Source organism: Oreochromis niloticus, linkage group LG9 (genome assembly GCF_001858045.2).
Source record: "Oreochromis niloticus isolate F11D_XX linkage group LG9, O_niloticus_UMD_NMBU, whole genome shotgun sequence".
Taxonomy (NCBI): Eukaryota; Metazoa; Chordata; class Actinopteri; order Cichliformes; family Cichlidae; genus Oreochromis; species Oreochromis niloticus.
Window position 1 is genome coordinate 12,367,825 of NC_031974.2, and position 25,637 is coordinate 12,393,461.

General features: G+C 39.4%; 1 protein-coding gene across 1 annotated transcript in view; it reads left to right on the top strand.

Moving 5' to 3' along the window:
• myo3a (myosin IIIA) overlaps window positions 1-25,637 on the top strand; it is a 71,845-nt gene that overhangs the window by 17,579 nt on the left and 28,629 nt on the right. Inside the window, exons 4-14 of the mRNA XM_025910536.1 lie at window positions 5,558-5,662; window positions 5,772-5,871; window positions 12,355-12,431; window positions 15,629-15,774; window positions 19,754-19,819; window positions 19,959-20,114; window positions 20,488-20,529; window positions 22,052-22,145; window positions 23,936-24,052; window positions 24,475-24,579; window positions 25,474-25,557. Coding sequence (XP_025766321.1) covers window positions 5,558-5,662; window positions 5,772-5,871; window positions 12,355-12,431; window positions 15,629-15,774; window positions 19,754-19,819; window positions 19,959-20,114; window positions 20,488-20,529; window positions 22,052-22,145; window positions 23,936-24,052; window positions 24,475-24,579; window positions 25,474-25,557 — 1,092 coding nt within the window. The remainder of the gene's footprint in view (window positions 1-5,557; window positions 5,663-5,771; window positions 5,872-12,354; window positions 12,432-15,628; window positions 15,775-19,753; window positions 19,820-19,958; window positions 20,115-20,487; window positions 20,530-22,051; window positions 22,146-23,935; window positions 24,053-24,474; window positions 24,580-25,473; window positions 25,558-25,637) is intronic.

Consider the following 25,637-nt stretch of genomic DNA (forward strand, 5'->3'; position numbering starts at 1 on the left):
AAAGATAACTCAATCTATTGAAGCGCAAACTTTTTCACCATCATTTTCTATCACAGAGGAAATGAACAGCAAAAGCAAACAGCAGTGGTAGGAGGAATTGGCTTACGAAGATTCTTTGTCAGGACCAAAGTTGCATAAATAGTCTGCACATGAAGAAAACAATAATTAGCATTGTTGTCTGGGGAAAGATAAATGATAAGTGGAAAAGAGAGATAAATCACTCGAGGCTTCTCATTAGTAAGCCTATACAGCTTTCCCTTTTCAGCATGGCACAAAACAGAAAAACTGGACTGCACGAGGACTTGACTCGAAGGTTCAGGGGAAACTTAATCAGGGCTCATCCTGGGCATGTCGCCAGTCTATCACAGAACGACAGAAAATCACACACTCTGAACTCTACACCTATGGTTAGTTTACAATCACCAACTAATCTAACCTACCCACATTTTAGGACATGTGTTGGGATGTAAGCCTTAATCAGTTCACTAATTCCCTAATCATTGAATCAGTGCCTGAAAACACATGAAAACTTTTTTCTTATCCCTTTTTTGCTTTCCTGGCTTCATTCCAGTTGGACACCCTGTGAAAGTCAACAATTTGTCCTGGATTTTTCAACCCATTTTCTCTCTCCAAGCTCATCCTCTTAACCTTTGCACTCGTTAATTGACAATGATGTTTGAAATGGTTTCCCTCTATCAGACTTTTCGATAAACGGTGACAGAAAGTGGACACCTCGGCTATTATGCCCTGTGTAAACGATAAGGCCATGGTAACAATGGGAGCGCTCTTCTCTGGAGATGGTCCAGCATGCCGCACACACGTTTGTTTTCAGATCTTAATGAGGACATTGAATAGATACAATACCTCGATTTCTCTAACCTGAACACTAACCCTCAGAAATGGATGCTTAACCTTAAACTGAACTATAACCTAATTGTAACCTTAAACTCAAAACAACATTTTGAGCCTCAAAACATGCCTTCAAATTCACAAGGACTGGCATTTGGGCCTCACTGTTACTGGTGGTCCCCACAAGTATAATGACAATTTTTGGTCCTCACAAAGATGTTTAAACAAGTACAAACACACACACACACACACACACACACACAGGGAACATGCTTCTTCGAGCCTTTTGCAACTCCGTATATCCATCAATAAATGAGGTAATAAAAAAATACAATGTAAATTAAAACTTTTATGCAATCACACTGTTAATGGAAGGTGGCTAAAGGGAGCACCTGTGTGTTCAGTTTGTTTCATCTTTACATTTCTTTTATCTACTTCTTTGCTCGTCTTTGATGCACTACTTGCATTTACATGACTAAACAAGCACCTGACCTCATTTGTAATGGAGACTAGACCGCTCAATATTCAGTGTGTTCCCTTGTTTATTCTTTGACATGATGAGCAAGACAGAAAGCGCAAATCTTAACAAACCTTTCATGCAGTGAGTTCCTCTTCCAAATCTGTCAAATGTGTAACAAGGAAAGATCAAACTCCAATGAATCGTCTCTGACTGTAAAAACGAGTCATGATTTCTACGAGTGTCAGAAAGAAAAAGAATTTTGAAGACCATTCCTGGTACATTCTTCAATAGTGAGCAACATGTCAACATGGTTTTTCTCAATAAGACAAAGGAGCAGATGAGAAGCCATCCACAAAAACCGACCAAGTAACCCATTCCTGATCTCGGTGTGTTAAATACTATGGTTTTTTCAAAGCTGCTGGGGTTTTGCAAATGTAGAAAAGGTGTCCTTAGGCACTGGGTATGCAGTACACTGGGTTACTAACTGGTCTCATAGCTAACCAGATTTAGCTGCTGAAGCGTGAGAGTTTTACTTCCTTCTTTAGATTGACCTGATTGACCAAAAGCTCTCTTTCAATCATCTTGTACTGAATTTTAGGGAGGAGTGGAAATGCTAAAGGAAAGGGATGTACTTGATTTATAACACAGGAAAAAAGTGAGTGCTTGAAAAGTGAGTACAACAAGAGTTCAACAAACATTTTTTGTTGCGTTAACCGTACCAAGGATTTTGTGGTACTTTAAACCTTGCCAATTATTTGTGATGCCTAAACATAATGACTGAATAAGAGCAAAGATAAAAAGCAAGTGAAAACTAATAAGAGTGTGAAAACATAGCCTCTAATTGGGCATGAACACTGGGCTCTTGGCTGAAAGCTTAAACAACGTCAAAGATTAACTGGAAGATGGCAAAAGCCTTGGTTCAAAGCAGCCCAGTTCACACATGAGAGATTCAAGATAATGCTCAGCAAGTGCAAAAGTAAAGTAAAGCTGACAAGTTTGCACGACAACCTGGGATTACAAAATGAAACAGGAGTCAACAAGCACCAAAGAGGTCATAGATTAAAATTAAGATCCATGATTGACATTAAAGGCTAAGTTTTCCTGTCAGTGTTAAAATTTCTGCCTCTGAAAAGAAACCGTAATCTTGAGGTGTTTGAATATCTGTGCTATAGCTCATAGAACGATTAGTAAAAGTAATTTAAGCAGTTAAACAATTAAATTAAATCATCTATGACATTCCCAATGTCGTTTCCTTTCTGCAGAGATTTAAGTCTTCACCGCATCTCTAATAATTAATGTTCACGTCCAGGATCACTTGTTGATGTGGCCGCTGTGGCTAAGGTGAGAGCACTATCGTTTAGCTCACCTAAATCCGGGACATCGGCCCTCTCATTAATATGGATTCCTTCGTCTGCCTCGTGTAATTTAATGATGACAGGTGATATGGCAGCAATGATGTGGACTGACGTCAGGCCCGGCTCATTGTCAGAGTGCTGTGCTGTCTGTGAAAACCTCTGCGGTATTCTCTGCTTAACTGCAGTTTGTCTGCACGTCTGATAGCCGAGAGGAGAAGTGATTAAGCTTCCTATGTGGCAGCTGAGATACATGCCATCCATCCTGCAACAGTCCTCCGGGCTCCTGATGAATAGGCTGATTGATAGGCAGATAGAAAACAGACAAGAGGCACATCACTGAAAACTTATGCCAGTCCACCGTCAAGGTCAAAGAACTGCTTCACCTTCAGTGTCGTAGAAGGATTACAGATTATAGTTCCCATTCCAACCTCGGGCCAGAATTTCAGTTTGAGGTTAACATATCAGGATATAAAGTCAATGAACATGACACAAAACTACTAACGAGAAATAAAATGTATTTGCAGTGATATATAATTCCTGAAATGCACAAGAAAAAAAAAGACAAAGTGTTTCAAAGAGATACGAAAATGCTAGATACACAAAAGAGAAGTAACTTTGTCTTTAGTGGCTCTTGTTCTGCCCTGTACCACCGAGGCCTTTTACCATTGTCTTGTTCAGGTATAATGGACGATTACAGTACAGTATTTCCAAAATAAGATAATAATAATTGCAGAAAGTTGCTTCTTTCATCTGGACGCAGCGCTCTCTCTAGGAGAAACATTTCACTGCTCATCTTTCAGTCTTAGATAAATGATGAAACCTGCAGATGAACAAAATAAACTTTCTGGGATTTCCTTATCTGGATTACTGAGAATGCATCAGCACACAATAATAACTAGCTCAGTTTTAAAAAGCTGTTAATGCTAAAATGCCACCCATCAATCTATTATCTGCTGCTTATCTGGTCTGGGTCACAGGGGCAGCAGTCTAAGCAGGAATGTCCAGACCTCCCTCTCCCGAGCCACCATCTCCAGCCCGAAACACCTCACCAAGGAGTGTCCTAGTCAGATTCCAACTCGATCCTTTGAAGCAGAGGAGCAGCAGCTCTACAAATCACCTACTCCTCGTGATCTCACTCATTGGGCCACCAACTACAGTTTGTAGCCATAAGTAAGAGTGGGAACGTTGATCAGCAGTAGCTTTGTCTACATCTTCAGTTCTCTAACAAGCTCCAGAAAATTACTGCTTTGGAAAATGCCCCAATTTTTATTACTTCCAGCTTCCCAAATACCATGATTTGCTGCTTATATCAATTTTATGTGAATACCAATAGCGTATCATCTATATTTATTATGTTTTAGACTGTTGGATGGATTTTTAAAAAGCTTTGTGAGGATGAGATCTTTGTCTTTCAGTTAGTTTATAGACTAAATAAATCAATAAAATCAGTAATTGCAATGCTATGTACTTGCAATTAACTAGTATTCACTGAGATCTTTAAATAAAGGAATGATTTTGTAGCTTGCTGTTGTCAGCACAAAATTTTTTAAAGCCCTGTAGGTTGAATTATAAAGAGATGACTCATTGTTTGGCAATTTGGGCCCTGAGATGTTTACTTTACTCTTTTTGTTGTGGTGCTATTGTTGAGCTATGCTGTACCTTTTTCTTAGGACTGCAGGTAATGACACTGTAAGTTAGCATCATTATTTTCTGTCTAATGCCTATAAGGAGCTATTTCTTTACCCCAAATTACACAGCACAGTGGATAAAACATCCCTTTCCCTGAGAAAATAAATATTACACTGTAAGCCTCATTGTGTGCTTCCACTTGCAATAACCTACTATTTGAAATGTGCGTTAAAAACAATTTTTGTTGCTTTAATTGTGAATGGTAGTGTTAACATTTTCACACGTGTTACACATTTTAAACACACGTGCCCCCAGGGAGCTGATTATTCGCCAGTGACCCCAACCCTGCATGTTTATAGGCTGATTTGCTTTTAAATTACAAGTTAAGGAAATCAGTGTATTTATAAAAGAGCAAGAGATCACTACAAAAAGCTATAATGGAAATTTCCTGTCTACCAGAAAATGTTAAGGATGTTTTTTATGCATGCAGTTAAGAGGGAAGATGGAAAATTGCTCATAAAAAGTTGGATGATGCATGTGTAAATGATATCTTTTACCATACCGAATAACAGCGTCTGTGTTTACAAACAGGGTTCGCATGCAGAGAGACGCCATTTCAGTCCACTTCCAACCCCCAGCATCACTGATTGACATCTTAGAGCTTTTTATTTTTTATGCACTTCTGGCATCTCCCAAAGAAAGACCCAAATTAAGGGTTATTGTTGTTGCCAAGGCAACCTACTGGGTAATTTTCTGTAATTTTCCGGGAGGGTTTGCTATTGACGGTGAAGTCCATATCAAGATGCTGTATGCTGCAAGGAAACACCTACAAACACAAAAAGTCTATTTTTCGGGGGAGGAGGCTTTCTGCCGCAGTGAGGAATGTCCCATAAACAGTGTATAATTTCTAATATAAATCTTGGCTTTGTCTGAATGCGTACGATTATTTGCTTTATTTGAGCCCGCTTAGTCATCACCGCATAGATTAAACCCTGCATACAAAATGTACATTCTCTCCCGCTAAGCTGCCTGAGAAAGATAAGCCTCTAAAGATTGATAGAATTACTTCCAGCATCATCCCCCCGTTTTCTCGCTGTGAAATCTTATGATCAAAACGCTTCACCCCGTGCTGTTTCCACATGAAAATTCGGCATATCTTTCCCAGAGTTTGACACATTGTATAAGCAGAGCGTGTGCTGACTCATGGTGAGTTTTTGCTCATTGTCCTCTTTCCTTTGTGGATTTTTTTCCCCCCCTGCTGCAGCTCTGCAATGGTGGCTCTGTGACAGATCTGGCCAAGGGCATGCTGAAGAGAGGAGACAGAATGGATGAATCCATTATTGCCTACATCTTGCACGAGTCTCTCATGGTAAGCATTGGAGGGGGGGCGACTATGATGCACCCCGGAGTAAACGGGGTGATTTTACAGGCAGGTGCTCATCAGGATAAAAGAAGCTGTTAACCTCTTTGTTTCGCAGGGCCTCCAACACCTGCACATCAACAAGACCATCCACCGTGACGTCAAAGGCAACAACATCCTATTGACGACGCAGGGAGGGATCAAGCTCGTGGACTTTGGTATGTGCCTCTTTTTGCCTTTTTTACATTTTTTGGCATCACTGTCCTCTAATCAGCAAAAAACATGTTATAGCTCTATTTAACAGAAGAGGGTCAAATCCATTGTCTTCAGCTGTCTCACAAATAAACTGTGATAACAATTAGTTTCCTTGAGATGCTGGAATACATTTACACAACCCAACAAAGTGGTGGATAGTTATACTTTTCCACTCTGCCACAAACAGCCGAGGACATTGCTGCTGCTCCCACTGTGATTTCTTAACCAAATGAGGCTTGCTGTAGTTCCTGGGCTCAAGCATCAGGATAGGCAAATTGATTCTGATGGTTTTCCGGAGGTGACTCACCCCTCCCCGAAAAAACCCCCAGCTGCCTGTTTTCATTACAAATAAAATCCCCCTCTCCATTTGTGCGTAGGTTTGCATTTACTCCTGCTAATTGTGGGCTTCTCTTAAAAGCCTTCTACTAACAATGAAGCGCAAAGTGCACAGCTTTTACACAAGAAGAACGAGAGGGTGGGGAGGTATTAATGGAATCACTTGATACTTGAATGGGAAGTAGCTAATATTGAGCCAGAGCAGCTTCTTCCTCCCTGCGCTGCTGTCATGGAGATTCTCAGCACCTGTTTGTTTGATGTTTACTGATGAAGGAGATCGAGATGTCCAAACTCTGCACCCAGAAGCATCACATAAGTATTCATATAATTAAACAGAAATATGGTAATGCTTCTGCTGATAAGAGATGAATCCTCTGGTATCATCTGGTATTCTTGGGTTCTTTTAACAGTTTGTGTGTTTTATTTGTGCATACAGAACATATTTGCTTTAAAAACTGTAAAAACAGTTACAAATACAACGTATTCTGAATGGAATGGCAGGAAAACATCCCTATGGCATCATTAATAGTGGCTCTTATTATTGCATTTGAAACACTAGCTTTATTCAGCTAAAAGCCCCGATTAAATACCTCTTTCTACTTAATTTATTAACTTGGTTTTAGTGTGATTCATTCAAAACTCTTTACGCTGAAAGAAGAACCAAACAATCCTCCACGAGTTTGTAATTTTTCAAATCATTCTGTGTGATCTGGTGGTTTGGCTGAGACCACACATGTTGCTTTCTTAGTTTTTGCTGCTGTACCCTGAAAATCAGCTGTCACATCTTGAACACTGTGAAATGCTGCAGTATTCAAAGCCAAGCAAAAGTAAACTGTTCATAGTTTCAGTTTTAAAGTGAAACAAAACGTTTCAGTCTTGTGCAAAAGTCTTGAGTCACCCCTCATGTCTTTATATTTTCTTTATATTTTGCTTCCAAGGAGTAAGGCCTTCTTCTAATTCTGTACTTGAGCAATAGTTCTCCCATCTCTCTGAAGGTCTTTCAAAGATTTTCTTTTTCAGAGCATTTCTTTTGTTTTTGTTTTATGTGTTAAGCCACATAAGCCTGACCTGTGAACCATTCAAGCATAAAAAAGCACCTAACTCAAGCGATGAGCCAGTGTTGTGTCTACACATGAAAGACAACTTAGCAAGGAATCCGTTCTAGATGGTATCTGTCTATGCAACTTTTGCCTCACTCTGATTTAAATTAAAATGCTATAAATACTCGCAGACGATATCACACATATTGTCTGAAGCTATTTATCTGGTTATTGCAATCCTGGCATCTCCAACAGCATCCAGCTATTATTTCTGCGATATATCATCTCTTGCTTATTTAAGAACTTCTTATCAAGTGTTTGATGTTTCTCTGGCTGAACCTGTAATGAATGTCCAAGATAGGGAGGATACCGTATCTCTGAAAAGAATTTATTACATACAAACATTGTTGCTTAGACCAGAGAGCAGGTTTCAATTCACCGTGTTTAGTGCTAAGCTCATGAAACTCTCACAGGAAGTAATTATGTTTAATGTTGGGACACTTTATCATCAATAAATTGTTACTGCATTCACTTTAAGGTATAAGAAAAATTGCTGTAAGCAGTGACACCGCTGATCAGCTTATCTTCTATGAATAAATATTTGCCGCTGTGAATGACTGTTATCTGTTCGCACCATATTTGTGGTTGCTGGTTAGAAATAATGCATGTGGATCAGTTTAGGGAAGAAGTTAAAAGAAGCTGTATTATAATAAAAGTTTACATTGAAATGTGGGATTAAAGGAGGAAGAGCCACAGATTTTCCTGACGGAAATCTCTCAACATCTACTGGATGGTTCCCACTGGTTGAGGTCTTATCGATTTTAATGGCCTCTTGGCTTTTCCTCCCCTGGCAGATCAGAGCTTTCATTTCTCCTGTAACTTTCAATTCAATTCAGTTTTATTTTTGTGCCAGATCGCAACAGTCGCCTCAAACAGCTTTATATTGTAAGGTAAAGATCCTACAATAATACAGAGAAAACGGCAATAATCAAACGACCCCGTTTGAGCAAGCACTTGACAGTGGCAAGGAAAAACTCCCTTTTAACATATGCATTCAAAACCACAAAACTAAAAAATAAAAAGCTTAGTTGGAACTCAGAGTAGCTGTAAATAGCAGGGTTTACCCAATAATTAAATACTAATTAATTAGTAGTACATTATTGCAATACTAATTACTAATGTACTACATGAGTTCACAGTTGGGGCATGCAGCCACCTGCTGCTATCTGACAGCTTCTCTGTCCCTGTGCTAATGGCCATCATGGATAATATAAAGGAGCATGGTGGAAAGTGAGGCCTGGCAGTATTTTGATCTAGAAAAAGAACGGTTGCATGTAAAGAACATGCAAAAACTAAAACATACATGATTAACTAAATGAGAAAGAACTACCTGACTGGAGCCTGGCCATATTCAGGACTGGAAGCATCCATCAAGTAGTTTTTATATTCTTGCCAGATTAAAAAAAAACTGTCTTCTTTGAAGTTTTCTCTTATTATTTTATAAAGTGTTCACATCATAGGCAGCACATTCAAGTAAAACAAGCTCTATGCATTACAGGAATTGTTAGGTTTGAGTGCAGCACAGAGATGCATAGGATTTGTATGGAAAATAAATAAGACAACAAAAACAAATGTTGTTACTTTTAGCCCACTAGATTAGTCTAAATTAAAACGTCCATTTACTTTTAAAGTTGTACCTAGGGACACCACTGTATTCCTTAATGTTGTCTACCAATCCTAAAGACAGCTGTCAGGGGTCTAGTGGTCCTCTAATCTACATGCTGAAGTGTGTGTGTGGTAGTAAGGAAGGGCTTAAAGTCCCAGAATCAAGAGCCATATGAATGTGTGTGTGAATGGTGAATGTGGTTTGTGGTGAAAAGTCTTTGTTGACTGGCTCACACATCTGTTTTTATGGCAAATCATGACACCACCCAGGCCTACCTGCTATTCAATCAGCAGCATGTCCTCCACTGCAAGCTCTCCTGTAATTCACGCTTCTTGCTTTGTCGCTGCTTGATCTTCACTCTGGGTTAAGTTTCTCATTGCTAACCTTTGTTGACTTGACAGGTTCTTGGTAACATGTTGCATTTGCTGTGGTTAGTTTCTTCTGGCCTCATCACAGTTTCGCACTTTATACATACATATACTTTATACATCCATACAAACTCCAGCACAGCCTGTAATCTACTGATTTGTGTTTCTGAACAGGAAGTTTTCATTTTGTCTTCCTGAAAAATTATTTGTCTGGTCCAATATGATGTCACATGTATTGATTTGTGCCCATGTACTCAAAAAGAATATTTTTCACTTTTAAAAAGGAAAAAAAATGCGTATATTTCGAGAGTGGAGGGGTTACTGGTGGAGTGACTCATTTTGCTGAACACACTAGAGGTTTAAGTTTTCATCATAAACATCACACATTCTTTTGTATTATTTTTTTAGTATGTTATTACTTTCTTAGCGTTGAGCATTAAACACTGAGGTCAAGATTAGAAAACTCTTTGTGGCTTGGGTTAAAATACATCGTTTTCTACATTGTTTAAAACTCTTGTTTTTTGGTTTCAATCATACATTCTGCAAACACAAAACGGACTTCCTGTGAAAATAGTCAGGAATTCAGGCTGACTGTCATGAAAAAGTGCGACAGTTTCTGTCCATGGCCATGAAGAAATAATTGCTTTTGCAATTATTTCCTGTTTTGCATGCTCATGCCATTTCAAGTAATGTAGCGTATGAGAGTAGGGTGCACCGCCATCTTTGTCTCCCATTCTCTCCAACATGAACTGAGGTCAGGCAGTTTTTGCAAAAAGACCTTAAAAAAGCATTTTAATTTATTTCTTCTGTTCTTCGGATAATTAAAAACAGGATTATTTGATTAGTAGCTACAATGTGAACTGTATGGTTTCCATTTCAATTACAACAAGCTGCAAGGTCACTGTGGAATTTTTTAGTGCAATGACAACAAGCTGACTGCCCCATCTTGAACATAAGCAAGTACAAATGCACAGAGCCTCTAGATTGGCTGCAGTCTTGTTCCCCTGTCAATTTTTAGCTGTCAAAAACCTACAAATGTAAAGCGAATGTTGCGTCATTCTACTGAAACAAAGGTGACAGCAAACAGAGCAGATAAAGCTTCTGTTTTATAATCTGTCACCAAAGAGCATTTAGCAGGATTCAAAGAGTATACAGGCACACGGGTTGAAATCTCTTTCATCAAAATTGCTCCAACTTCTTTTGTGACGTCCCGTTTGCCAGCCTGTACGCTGCTGACAGCTGAGATTTGAATGAGGTCTGTGACGTCACGAAGGAGGAGAAACGAACTCGCAGAGTGACGAAAATGGCGGGGTTGGAGGGGTCCGACTCGAGCTTGCACGGCTACTGCGTCACGCTGGGATTAATGGTTTTTCATGTGGAGGGGCGCATGCTACACTGAGCAGCTGAAGAGATAAAGCCCCCGCAGTGACTCATCACCGGCGGAGAAACAGAACAGCAAAAAAAAGACGGACCCAAAAAAGAGCAGCAGAAGAATGAGGAGAGCTGTTCGTTCATCGGTCTCTCATGAATATTCTAATTGACGGCATTATCTCTGTGATGATTATTAAGTGTGTGGCCCACCAGGCTGCACTCCGGGCTAATGTAGTGGAAACAGAGGGGTTGAGAGCTTCAATAAGGGGGCTCTTTGTGTACCTGTACTTTCACGCGCTGATATTCCTCACACGCCTTATATATCATAACAGACACGTACAATTTTGGGTATAAGGATGAATCCCTGTAAAACTGTGAGTTTGTCCTCAGTAATGTGGGGTGATGTTAGTGTGTTTGTGGTTTTATGACACGATGTGACTGTCCCTGTGTGTATGTTCGCCTTATGCCTACATCTCCCCGCCCTGCACATGATTATAATCCCTTTTGATGTTTGCCACAGAACCATTTTCCTTTACACTGCTCATCCCGGCATTTCTCTCCACCCCTGGATTTAACCCGCAAGCGCCAACAGTGACAGCATTTAAATGGATGCGCAGAATCATCACCATGTCTAAATTTGCTGACATGGTTGGAAATACATTCATGTTGTGTAAATGCCTTTGTTCTGTTACTTAGAGATTGTGCCTGTCTGCACACTTTTGATGTTTTAAACGGATTTTTATGCAGTTCACCATCTGGATGTTTTGTTGGTACATTTCCTCAAATTACCCTTTCATTTCCTAAAAGCTTTTATGTTGCGCGTCTGGCTGCTAAAACACATTTTGCAGAATCTGTGCGCCTCATATTCTTCATAGAAAAACATGAAGTAGAAGACAGAGACGCAGTTCTGCAGCAGCATGTCGTGCATCACTACATCACCTTTTGTTTGTGGGTTGCCGCTTTTGTCTCGAGGCTTTGCTTTTGTCCCGGTTGCTGCTCTTGATCTGGCCGGCTGCTTCAGCAGAGCCCGCCCTGGGATACATCACAGTGTGGCGTAACACTGATTTGTCTGGACTGGACCGAAGTCACGATTGTGGGTCAGCATGTTCCTTGTCAGGCACATTAACACAGCGCACGCACACGTAATGACACACGTGTCCTCTTTTTCTCTCTGCAGTCCCATTTCTGCTGAATGTATCTGCCGCTGACTTGACTGCTGTAGTGTGACTCGGGCCTCTGTAGCATTAGACAATAAATCACTCAGATGCATCTTGTTCTGGGAGGCGGTGACACGTCTCCGGCCACCAGAGCGTGCGCACAGTTGAATTGTATTCAAATGTTGTTCTTGAAATGCCAAAATAGCTTGCAGTCAAATAAGAATTTGTAATTCATGGCAGTCTATCATTTGGATAAAGAAAAAAAGCACTGCAGATGTTTATATCTATTGTTTTTTTCCCTCGTCACTATAGCGACAGCTCTATCAGCGCAGGCTTCCAGAGCCGTTGGGCTCTGTATCATTTGAGCCGCGTCCTGCTGTTTACTGTGCACTGTTTCCCTTTTCACAGATCATCACTTTTACCTGCCAGTGTGATCTTTGTAGAAATAAAAACATGTTATTGAGATATTTTGAACTGTCTCCACTGAGTCTTGTTTTCTACCCTGCAGGTGTTTCAGCCCAGCTGACAAATACCCGTCTGAGGAGGAACACCTCGGTGGGAACCCCCTTCTGGATGGCTCCCGAGGTACGGTGAAAGTGGCCTATAAATGCTCCCGCAGCCTCGTCTCTTTCCGCTACATTAGCCTGGAGCAGATCCCAGTGGGCCACAGTTAATAATCATCAAAGAGATAACACTGTCAAATACAATGTGCATGGAAAAAGTGGAATGGGCAGCCTCCATCGTTCATCTCCTGTATAATCATGGCTGAGTGCACTGACAGTATGTATAGCTTGTGTAGAGAAGTGGCTGCATCAAAAATTGAGCGTTTTATACCAGTCATATGTGTTTGAGCCTTATTTTTTTTATAGGAGGTTAATGTGACTTTGTGCTGTGAGCTGGGCTCTCTTCTTAACAACTCACTGACACCGACTGAAAGGCTGTTTCCATATGGTAGTGTTTTTCCTGCTTCAGTTATGCATAGGGACTAAGCTGCAGTTTCTGTATGCTGTTATCTGTGGCCACTACTGTCAATGTTTATTGACAGCGTTGGAAGCTGTGCTTCCTTTATATTGCAAGTTAGAAGTTCAGTGGTGGTAGGTGAGAGTTTGCACATCAAAGTCTGTTTACAGGTCTTGAGGATGTGCTACTGCGTATTTGAAAAAAGCTCCAGCAACACCTTCTGTGCCTCCAGAGGGATCAGTGTGAAGTCCAATAAACTGCCTCAAGTGTTGTCACTTGCATGGAATAAAAAAATAAAATTTTTCTATAATGTAAAAAGTCCAAATTCAGAATAAGTAATCTAAATTTTTCTTTTCAGTTGAGTGAGAAAATATTTTAGTATTTTTTTAAGATAATTCACAACTTAATGAAAATTTTAAAAGCAAAGAAGAGATGCTCATTAACATGTTATGAATGTTGATGCTGCACAGTTTATTCACCAGAGGCCACTTTGGAACTTCCCTGTTGGCACCATGGTTGGAGCACCAGAAAAGCAGCAACCAGCTGATCTGAGTAATAAATAAATAAATAAATAGAGATACTACTAACAGAAGCTCAGAAAATCATGTGTCTAAAATAACAGTAGGAATCAGTTCACATACTGGAATATTATTGGTCCTGAAATTCCTATACTTGTCAGGCTCTAAACATCTTTTAATACCTAAGAGATCAGGTGAACATGTGTTCCAGCATATTTGGTCTTGTCTCATGTATATTTTGACTTTCAGATGTCCCCTCCTAATTGGCTCTCCAGATAAGGGAACGCAGTGTGTCTCTGCATTATTAACAAGCAACCAGGCTGTCCATAAGTCTTTTATAGATGCAAAACACCCCATCATGCTGCTTAAGGCTTCAGTGAGAATGACATTTCTGTCGAGACTTCACCATACAGGGAATCAACTCCTGAAACAATCCACTGCAGGCATGAAATTCAAGCTTAGTTCCTTTAATGGATCAGTACCAAAAGTAAGAAATTTCATAATGTGCCAGATTGTCTGCATTTTCAGTTTGTGCTGCAGTCTTTGCTGTTTCACTACTGCTCAGCAAATAGTTGGCAAGTGTTTGCAGATAAGTTAGCACTTAGCATGCAAACCACAGGCAAGCACAACAATCTGCTAACGACCAAAGCAATCGCAAGGAGGTCTCAGTTTACCAAAAGTACCAACCAATTTTACTGAGCAACTGCCAGCAGCCCCCAGCGAGTTTTTAAGAAGTAAGACATTTAAATGGATCTTAGAATGAAACAGGGACAACAAACAAAACACACTGCAGAACAAAACAGATTGCGACTGTGCAGTGAACTGATTCATCGTGAAAAAGGCTCGGCAACCCCTAGTGGAGCAACGGCATAGCAGAAGACAGAGATAACCTGAATGTTAGGAGATGCACTTTTAGCCTCTCAGTCAGATACCATTCATTTATTTTTCATTGAACCTGAAGCCGCAACACTTTTGGAAACCCTCAACAAGTAGAGGAATCTCTTAACCACCCATTTGCACGCTTAACCTCAACACTGATCAAGATTAGATGAGTCATTAGCGGACTTCGTGGGGATGAGATGGGTAAACTTATACTCTGCTGCACCTCAGCTTCCCTTTGTAACCACTGCGCCTAATGGTAGTTATAAAATCGCCTCAGCATACATGATCACCCCAGATCACCTTGCATGTTCACTTGTTAAATCAAAACAGCTTTTACATGAAGTTTGCATGCCGTGCAAATGCAGGGTGCTGCATGACGTGGCGTCGTTAAGGCTCAAGGATTTTAATCTTATTTGTTTAAGACATTTATTCACAAAGGTCTAAGAAAGGGCATTTACCTGAGTGGACTGAGTAGACAAGAAGCATTTGACAGAGCGGAGGTTTCTGCTTTCTAAATATACACTTTGGGGACAATGTACAGCGCTGGCTTTATATAAAGTCTACTTCTAAAGAGGATTTGCTTATGCAGGTTTGACTTGGAGGTGAGCTGCATCTTTTCTGCATGTTATACACAATGTTATGTAGATGAGCTTTCTTTTCCAGAATAATTGTGTTTGGTTGTTGCTGTCGAGTTGTGATTTTGGCCGTGTTATGTGTCTATATTTGTGTGTTGGTTGGAAATAATTTTGCTGTTTAAAAGTCAGTTTGTCATGTCTTTGCAAATTAGTCTCCTTGAGGACCGATTTAACATTGATTTCTTTTAGTTTTCATTAAGTGTGTTTGCTAGGAACATGACGGAATAATGAAAGTCTTGGGGTTTTGTGGAGTGTGTGTCTTATTGGTTATCTGGTAATGATTTGTCTGGTCTGCATGCATTAGACTCTGCCTGTTCAGAACTAGAAAAACAAATTACTGATTACTGTTAAATGTGTGTATTATATGTGGGTGTGTGGTAATAACAATATGAATCTTGAATGATTCATATTCCTGATTGAGTGCCATACTGCCCGCAGGACAGTGATGATGGACTGTGTGTGTGCGTGGGTGTGTGTGCGTGGGTGTGTGGGTGTGTGGGTGTGTGTGCATTCACTGTTCTGCTCACAGCAAATGATAATGAGGAAGTTGTTTTGGCTGAGCTGCTGCAGTTTATTTAATTCCTTTGTTGTTAGTGCACAACTTTTTAATGACATTTTATATTCTTTCACATTTGTTTGTGTAGAAGCACAAGAAGAAATTAAAAAAAAACTTAAATACTATCTTTCAAAGAAGGAATCAGACCCTGATTTAATTGCTTTACTCTTAATATCTGTAATCAGACATTAGACCGCCTGTTATATGTTCTTTATTTCATCATCCCTGCAGGTAATAGCATGTGAGCAGCAGCTGGACTCCACCTACGACGCCCGTTGTGACGTCTGGTCTCTGGGCATCACAGCTATAGAGCTAGGAGATGGAGACCCACCCCTCTCTGACCTCCACCCAATGAGAGCTCTTTTTAAAATACCCAGGTAAACCTGCCATAATTGCATCATATTCTGCTGTGCTGAGTTAATTTAAATGATCTGGTTCTTATGACAAATCTGAGCTGAAGGTTGCAAATAAACCAAAAACATTTTGAACTCTCTTCAAAAATGAGTTTGATTCTCAATAAGACTTATTTTATGTTTTACCGAACTGGACTCTGCTTCTAGGCTAATGACAGTTTTGCACATAATTAAGTTTTCATAGAAATAATTTACTTAATTTTATTTGTACTGTGTTCACATTTTGTTTATGTAATGTGCTTTTACATTTTTGATATCTTGAAAGGTGCTATTACAGATTAAAGCTATTATTATGCTGTTTCGCCGTCCCTGGATTTGATACAGCTGATTAATGACTTTGTCAGAGTGATAAAATAATGACTACCCTTTTAATTTGACCCTGTTGTGCATCTTTTCTTTTCTTTTTCTTGTTTTGTACTCTGAAACACTTACATTTCATGACTTTTTAATTACAGTTTATGGGCTGAGAAAACACAGCTCATTTTGAAAATGCGAATACAGGCATGTACAGTATTAAGCTTTCAGTCTATATCAGTAAATACATAGATAGTAGTCAATATGTGTTTTTGGGGGGGGTTTCTGTAGGTTTTAAAACCTAAAATAGTCATAAAAACTAAAGTAACTAAACGGAAACCATCAAATACACTCTGAAAGAAAATAAAGATCAAATTTAATCGGAAACTACAAAATTATAACCACTCTGCTTCCATTCTTAAAGCTGGAACCACGCATGCAAATAGCTTTTGCCTTAAGATACAGCTCACCCCAGGCAGAAGTAAAATGAGATGATATTTTCTTCACTGCCCTGATACGGACCATCTCACAAGACTGGGCATGTTTTCATTATCTGACTCCTCGGCTTGTAAAGATAGCATAATGTATAGCGCTTGCACTGCAATAAAGAAAAGTCCTCTCCTACTTCCAACATAGTGATTTGTGCCTCTATACAGACTATACAGACTGTCACCACACTAAGTACAGTCTTTTTAGTTCAAATGGCTTTTTTCTGCTTGCAGGGCTTTATCCATAACATACTGCCTCCCTGGCACTCATCTAATCTTGATCATCCCAATGATCCTGCTGGGGGAGGCTGCGGGCACAGCCCCTCTTTCTCTTTGTTTCTACTGTGAGCTGAAGCTGATTTTCTAATTGTTTATCTTCACCTGATTTCAGTGTGAGAGCACTTAACCATCACAGCACAGCTCTCTGTCCATCACTGCCCTGAAACACGCACACACCTACACACACAGACTGCTGCTGTGTCACGGCTGTCCCGAGTGTTTGCTCTGGGGGTCGTGCTCCGCCGGAGCCATCACACAGCTTTCTCACAATCTTTTTGACTGCTGCAGCCAGAGCTTCGGGCTCCCTCTTCACACTCCTCACTTCCCTCCGCTCACTACTCTGGCTTCATTTGTCAAGCAGTCTTGGAAAAAGCCACGCTGAGGGCATTAGTATATCCACTCTCTCTTATTTAGTACACATTTGCCCTCCCCCCCCAAACAGCAGACCACCGAAGCCATTCCTCATTTTTATTATGATTGTTATAATCCTGTTTTTTCTATCAATAACTAGTATGGTTATTTTTATCAGAACAGTTTTACCTAAAATTTGCAGCACATAAGAGCTTGGCACATTACAAATCAAACATATAATACTATAATGTATTTTATATACAGTGATGCAATACAAGCCCCATACAGTTTCTCTATTGAGGTTTCTTGAGAAATGTCTGCCATATTGGATGTGATGCAACCAACAGTTGTGAGGGAAAAATGCATAAAACCCACTGGTTGGCAAGTTGTTTCTTGAAGATTGCTGGCTGTTGCTGAATGAAAATTGATTGCAAAGCTGGCACCGCATCAAAAACCTCCTTGTGATTACTGTGGTTGCTGCAGCTCCCTGTAGTTTGTATGGAAGGCGCTAACTTGTCTGAAAACTCTCGCAAACCAAACACAAACCAGAAATGGAGACTGTTGATGTAAGTCACAGCTCAGGTCTGCAGCCAACACGTTTAAGAAGACGCAAATTTTAACTCTAGATGTCTTTGGTATACAAAGCAGTTGGTATACATGGTTGACTCAACGGCTGCAAGGTGCAAATCAGCCCATCACCCCTCCACCACCGTGCCTGACAGTTATGCTGTGTTTGTGTTTTGCCAAATGTGGAGCTGTGAAACATCTCCACTTTGGTCCTGTCTGTCCAAGAACATTGTTCTAGAAGTCTTATGGTTTGTTCAGATGCAACTTTGCAAACCTAAACCGTGCTGCCATGTTAGAGAGAGAAGAGCCTTTCTCCCCTGAAACCCTGTTTTACAGGCTAACTAAGGCCTGTAGAGTTGTAGCTCTTGGGATTTTTGCAGTTTCTCTGAACACGGCACGCTGTGACCTTGGGGTGAATTTCCTGAGATGTTTACATTTAGGAAGGTTGGTAACTGTGTTGAATTGATGCGCAGAAGTAATTGTTTCTTTCCTCCTTGGTATTGTGTTAACACAGACCTAAATCCCCCAGACCTGCAAACTAACAAATTTTCTGCTTTCATAGAGAAGATCAGACTTGCTAATGATCATTTAACTAAGTGCATTTGGTAAGCAGCACCTGGCTGATACGTTTCCTATTTATTCCTATGGAAGGCTGTACTTAGCACACACAATGTTTCTGCATTTTGATTTCACTTTTGTGTAAATCGCGTAATATGTCATGTGTTGCTCTTCATATGTGGTTGTATTTATCCAACTTTAAGTCCTCCTAGGGACCAGATGACTTTCATTACGTACTGATGGCTTAACTTTATTTTTAACATGATTGTTATATTTTACCAGTGTATCATGAATAATGAAAAAACATAGGTCCACATTGAAAGGAGTGTGCAATAGATACATTGTATCATATTTCAACATATGGAGTTGAACCCAAAAAGATAAAGAGCAAAGCATACAGAAGAACAAGTCCAGTAGTCTTTTACGTTGTTTCCTCATTGCCTTGTATTTAAATAGGAAGAGAAAAAGAGGAATGCAGAGAAGGACTAAGACAACAGTATATGTATGGAAGTCAAATCTGTGCTCAAAGCTTCGGTCTCTGGAGTGGATAAAAGATTTAAAGTGCTATTATAATTATGCTCAGGTGTTAATAGCTAAGCTTTCATTTTCATTATGTGTAACAGAGAGGATTTAAACTTGCCTCCGATACTTTACTAAGTGAACTTTTGGCAGGCGAAACTGAACAAATTGCTTTAGCGAACTGGGGTACAAACAAAATTAAAATTATATTTAAAACAGTCCAAGTCCATGTAGCCCTTATAGTGCTTTAAAAAGTAGCTTTATTGTTCAGGTAGCCCAATGCAACTCCCCCAAGTTATCGCTGCAGGGCTCTCTTTGTCTTTCGGATAAGAAAAACACTTTAATGATCGCAGTATTAGCTGAACAGCCTGAAAATAAAGGCCTGATGCATTTCCTGTCTATATTGGTTGTGTTGTGTGATAAAAAGGAGACGAATGTCCTCTCATTAGACCAATTATTTGCTGTCAGAGCCAACGTGTGAAAGGCCTCCATGCATTAACAGGCAGCAGTGACTTCCCTGCCGAGTACCTGGAACCCTCTTGTAAAGAGGTACTTAAAGCAGAACAGGGAATCCAATTAGCTGAGTTGTTTTTTTGCTGTGTGGCCTTGTTAAATTTAACCCCACAACAATGTGTGTAGGTTTTCAGGGTAAAGGTTTTAAGAGGTTCTGGTTTGAGTCTATACACAAGTTTCCTAAAATCAGCTGTATCGATACCATCCAGCTGCACTGCTCTGATGGTTGAAAGCTACCACTTTTTGCCACCAGAGAAACACCTCTGGATGGCCTCAGTGATGAATCGTCCTAGCCTTTTGTTCTCCGCCCTGCCCGCGTAAATCCTATCTCATCTTATCTTTCCATTTATCTTTTCCATTTCTTCCCTTCACAGAAACCCGCCGCCTACTCTCCACCAGCCGGAGCTCTGGTCAGATGAGTTTAATGACTTCATCTGCAAGTGAGTGTGGCTTCTAGTGTGTTTATCCTTCCTGTGTGAATGATAAATATTTACACAGATAACCCGCTGCTTTGAATATGAATCCGAGAAATGCGTTGCACTCCTCTTTCTGACTCATGCTTGTTCTCCCACCTCACAGATGTCTGATTAAGGACTTTGAGTTGAGACCGAATGTGCTAGACCTGCTCCAGCATGTGTTCATCAAACAGACTGTTGGCAGAGAGAAAATCCTGCAAAAACAATTGATTGAGCTCATTGATCTCAACCAGCAAATTGGAGTGATTGAAAAAACAAGGTATTGTGTCCTTATGGCTTTTGTCTCGATGTTTTTGTCCCAATATCTCGCTGTATGAGCCAAATACTCCTGCACCATAAAGTGTTTGATCGATTTTGATACAAAGCCCATGAAAAACTTAAAACATAACACCCTTCCTGTCAGCGGTTGTTATATGCTAGGCTGTTGCTTAGCTTTTGCCGACAGTATAATCCAAATTACCCTCCTTGCTGGATGTTTTACAAGCCCTGTCACCCTCACACAAAAAACAGGTCAATCCTGCACCGGCTGCACTTGAGCTGTAGGCTCCTTAGCATGAGTTAAAATGTTGCCCTGGAAAGTGAGTCTCTCCCTGTACAGTGATAACATGTCGATCCCGTTTCTGTCATTTAAGCCATCATGGAAAGACAGACAGAAGCACAGACAGTAATGACAGGTAACTATAGAGGATGCTTTTGTGACGCAGTAGGAGCTTATATAATTCAGTCAAAGCTCTTGTTGTAGTTGTGATTGCACATGTATTTGCCATCAGCTGCCACCCTGCCCCTTCTTACATTGTTGTCTGTTTTAATGTTCAAATCATGTTATTGTCACTGTTTGTTCTGCTTTATGAGTTTTAATTTATAATACCGACATGTCATCTGATGCTATCAGTGGTTATGATATTTACTGTAAATCAACTACAGGAGCTTAAAAGCTTACTTGTGTTCAGCATTACCTATCAGATAAATGACGCTTCAGTAGAGAAATAGGGTTCCTGGAACTTGACCCTGGAACGTTTTCAGGGATTGAGCCTCTGACCTTCCGATTTATAGATGACCCGCTCTACCACCTGAGCAGCAGCTCAACCTGTAGAAAGGCCAATATTCAAAATTTTATAACACAGAATCCCATATATGAATTGTACTCCATACCATGAAACTTCTCAAATCAGACTGGTCTTAAAAATGTTAGAGCTTGAAAATAGAGGAAAAATAATTCATGCAAATGAAGAAACAACCAACTTTTCTTAAAAGAGTTGGTGTCTGACAGTAACATCATGATGGTGTTATGCCTCACTTTCCCCAAAATAATTATTTTAATATTGATATTTTTGTTTACAGGCAGCATCCACGGCCTTCAGCTACACTTTTAAAACTGTATGTTGTTGAAATCATAATATAGTAACTAATATTTGACATGAAAATTTGAGCGACATAGCTTAAGTAGTTCTATAGCTCTTTGAAAATGGCACAGAAAGCTAAAATGTGACAGTTTTCCTATTAAAAGTGGATCACCCTGGAATTATTTAAGGATATCTGGGATGGTCAGGCTGGAAGCATGTGGTCAGCTGACATGGAACGACCCTTATGCATACAAACCCCCAAATTGAAAAATTACTTGAACCCCATCAACAACACGTAAGTATCAGGAAACATAAGACTCATGTTGTCTTTCTAAAAGTGTAATAACAATAAAGCTAAAAGCTTGTTCAGTAAATTATGTTCAGCACTAAATTTGCTGGTTTCCTGATATCACTTGACAATTCTGACTGTATTTTAGTAAGTAAATGAACTGACTTGTGGTAATAAGCTGATGTTGCAATTCCTACAATGGGTAATTGGAATCTTGTGGGATTATTTTATTCCCTTGTGCAGATTTAATCTCTCTAAAGACACATTTGCTTAAACTAGAAAAGATATGTTTACTAAACTTTAGTCACCCACTTCTGAAGTTTATCCTATTTTTGTTTTATTTTACCCCTCTCTGTGTCTACTCTTTCCTTGATGAAAATAGAAGATGCTTGAATAGAGACGAGTCCCTGAGGTTAGAGTCATAGTCAGACCAGTGCGTCCCAGTAAAAGCTCCACTGTGAATGACTTTTCCTGGCCTCTGCAAAGTTATTAGAAGAATCTGCAAAATTTAACATTCATTTTTTCAGAGCATGCTCACTAAGAGATGTCATTGCTGTGTTACAGGCATGAACGTATTCATACCAAAAAAGGAAGCCACATGAAGACACAGGACGCAGACGAGGTGGATGACCTCGCCACCCTTGAAGTTCTAGATGAGGTAAAAAAAATAAATCCAAATGCATCTTTACTCCAAAGATGGAATTGAACCTGATGTATCTACCTAATGAGTGGAAAAACTAATTTGTTGTGTGAATTGTTAAAAAAAATAGATCATTAGTTTGTGTTTTTTCTTGCATTTTTATTTAGGCTTTCACACAATTGCTTTTTCCCCTTCCTGGCTGCACAACATTAGATAACAAGTTAGAATTAGGATGAAGTCACTGAATGCAGCAAACATTTTCTCATGAAAGAAAAAAAACCCAGAGAATTGATGGGAGCTAGAGCTGAAAATCTCTGCCTGTTTTATTTTTCTCCTTGAAAGCATAGGTAGTTTCTACTGAGATAAATTTATGAATTTACAGCAGAGTGCTCTGCTCTCTCTCTCTCTCTCTCTGCTGACAGAGTTAATGTAGCTCACCCAACAGTCTCTTTCTCTCAGTCTTTCACTTTCATCTATTATTAATTACACTTTGGTGTTTAAGTGAATGGACAACTTGTGCTGGTCTTCACAACCCACACCAAAAATAATGATAGATCAAGTACTGTTTTCTTAACTTACACACCCGTGTGTACGCACAGATAAGTGGTATTAATGAAATATTAACTTTGAAATTACCTGCTCAGCCCAAACTGCTCTGTCCCAATCAAAATTGGAATCTTGGCACCGCACTTGGCTGGAATAAAATGGAGCTCAAATTTTCATGTATGATATGACGGAGAAAAAAATATTTGGTTTATTTGATAAATAGCGATTAATGCGTGTAAGTTACAAAATTAGCTACAAAGGTTTTTTCCTTTTTTAGCTGTAAGTCTTATAACAAGTCAGGTAAAGCTAAAATATACACTGTAAAAAGCTGCCAACATGTTGTTCTAACATTAACCAAGAAAAGTCAACACATATTATTTGTAGTTTCAACTTTAAATTCAATTCTGTTCAATTTAGTTTTATTTATATAGCACCAAACCACAACAGCAGTCACCTAAAGGCACTATATTTAGCGTAAAGACCCTACCTATATTTAGCGTAAAGACCCTACAGTAATAGAGAAAACCCCAACAATTACATGGGCCCCTGCGAGCAAGCAACAGTGGGAAGGACAAACTCCCTTTTAACAGGAAGAAACCTCTGGCAGAGCCAGGCTCAGGGAGGAGCAACTATCTGCCTCACCAAAAACAAACAAAAACTCCAAAACGAACATGGTTTTGTTTCCTTTTGCAGAGGAACATTTTTTTATGATATGGTGAATTCTATGTTTATTATATTCAATACTAATACTTTTATATTAAGATTAAAAGTGTTTGAAGTCCTCTTGTTGGATTGGACAAACATTGGACAAAACATATGGTCATGCAATATAAAAAGTTGCTTGAGTAATAAAACGACTAGTTTAGAAATCATAATCAAAAATTAACATTGATTGAACGTTTACTGCATCTACTGTGATATATTTGTAGGTACATTATGTCACATTATGACATTTAGCATCATTTTTCCTAATTACCCATTCTGGTCTTTCAAGAACCAAAACAAAACAAACCAAAAATACACAGCAGCATCTTTGACAGAAAGAACATTTGGAACAATTCATCAAATCTGAGGGATGAACTGACATATTGAATGAGTTGCCAGCGGATATTTCCACCCATCCTTCAAGCTGAAACGGGCTGCTGGTTTGAGGGAAACGTTGGCATAAACTAAATTTCTCTGAGTTTTATAAATATAGTTCTGACTGTCATTTAGCAAGCATCTCATACTGATATTTATTGTCTTTGTTTATGTTTTTCCAGAACACTGTCGCAGATCAGCTTCAGAATCGCTATGCAAGAGATCAAGTTTACACATATGTGGGAGACACCCTCATTGCAGTCAATCCTTTCCATAAGATGGAGATATACACGCCTGAGGTCAGTGGAGATAAATAGACCTTTGTTTTATTTGGATCTGTGTTCTTTCCATGTACATGCATCCCTACATTTGGTCAATAATGCAGTGAATGTAGCCTGGCATAGCTCATTAGAGCCTCTGCAGTTCTTCAGTCTGCTGCATCCCATTTGGCTTCAAACAGCGCACACACATTTTCACAGATACTACTGCTGTTTTTCTGCCTCTTCCATACCTCAATGGCCCTATTTTTCTCTCAATTATCATGTTTTTGCCTCAAGTTTGTTGCAAATTTTTTCATTTATGTCCTCAGAGAATATAACAAATCCGCTTTGTAAAATCATTAATTTACTTTTCTAAAAATATGTATCTATTTTGTTGTGTTCATTACACTCTTGAGCACGTCTTTAACAAGCTTTTATCTTTTTTCTCCCTCTCTTCATAGCACACTAAGATGTACATAGGAGCTAAGCATACAGCTAACCCACCACACATCTTCGCTGTGGCTGATACTGCCTACCAATCTATGGTGTCATACAATAATGATCAGGTAATAAGCTCTTCAGTTATTACAAACTGGTTGAGTTTACTTGTTTAAGTGCTGTTGCACACGATGCCAGAGCAGCAGTTTGACAACACAGACACTAAAAAATACAGAGACCACAAACCAGAAGGTACCAAAAGCAGGTTCTGGGGGTTTTTTTGTTTTTGTTTTTTGTTTTTTTTTGCAGTGTTGGGGGGATTTTGTGTGTGATTTTGTGTGATGCTAATAATGCTAAATCTAGTTTGCTAGGATGGTTAGCATGGTGTGTCTATTATTCGATATTGGAGAATTGGCAAGTGAATTAAGGCCTTTTGATTGGATCGTCTTTGGGGAAATTCAAGAACTTCCTTTCTAAGAAAGTTTGCACAAGACCCTGAACAGTACTGTGAAAAATTAAGTACACCCCATGATTCAATAGCTTGCTGAGCCAGTCACTGTGGACGAACTTTAGCCCACTCTACTTTACAGTGTTGTTTCAGTTCATTGAGGTTTGTGAGCATTCATTTATACACAGCTCTCTTAATATCCTGCTACAGCTTTGCAATCTGGTTCAGGTCTTCAAAAACTGATTATTTGGTTTTTCAGGCATTCTGTAGATTTGCTACTGTGCTTGGGATCATTGTCTTGCAATATGATTTTATTGTTAATAAAGCTAATAATATAATATGCCTGTCCTATATGGACTCTGTATCTGAATTTTTTTTGTAAAAGAAAGCCAGTATGTTGATTCTCTCTCCACTATCTGCATTCAGTGACATATTTTAGTGACAATGGTAGTTAAACTGTTAATAACGTTAATAATATTATTGGCGTTTAAGCCTCAAAGCCTTTTTTGTTGACACCACAGGAGTCAGAGTGCATATATAATTAAATGTGACTCAAGTGACTTCTTGTGTGCAGTGTATTGTGATCAGTGGGGAAAGTGGAGCAGGGAAAACAGAGAGTGCTCATCTGCTGGTGCAGCAACTAACAGTTCTCGGGAAGGTGAGTCATGAAATCCAACCAGCACAACTCTTTATCTGTTGGTAGATATTCTGTTAACGCAGTTTGAAAATCTTGTAATG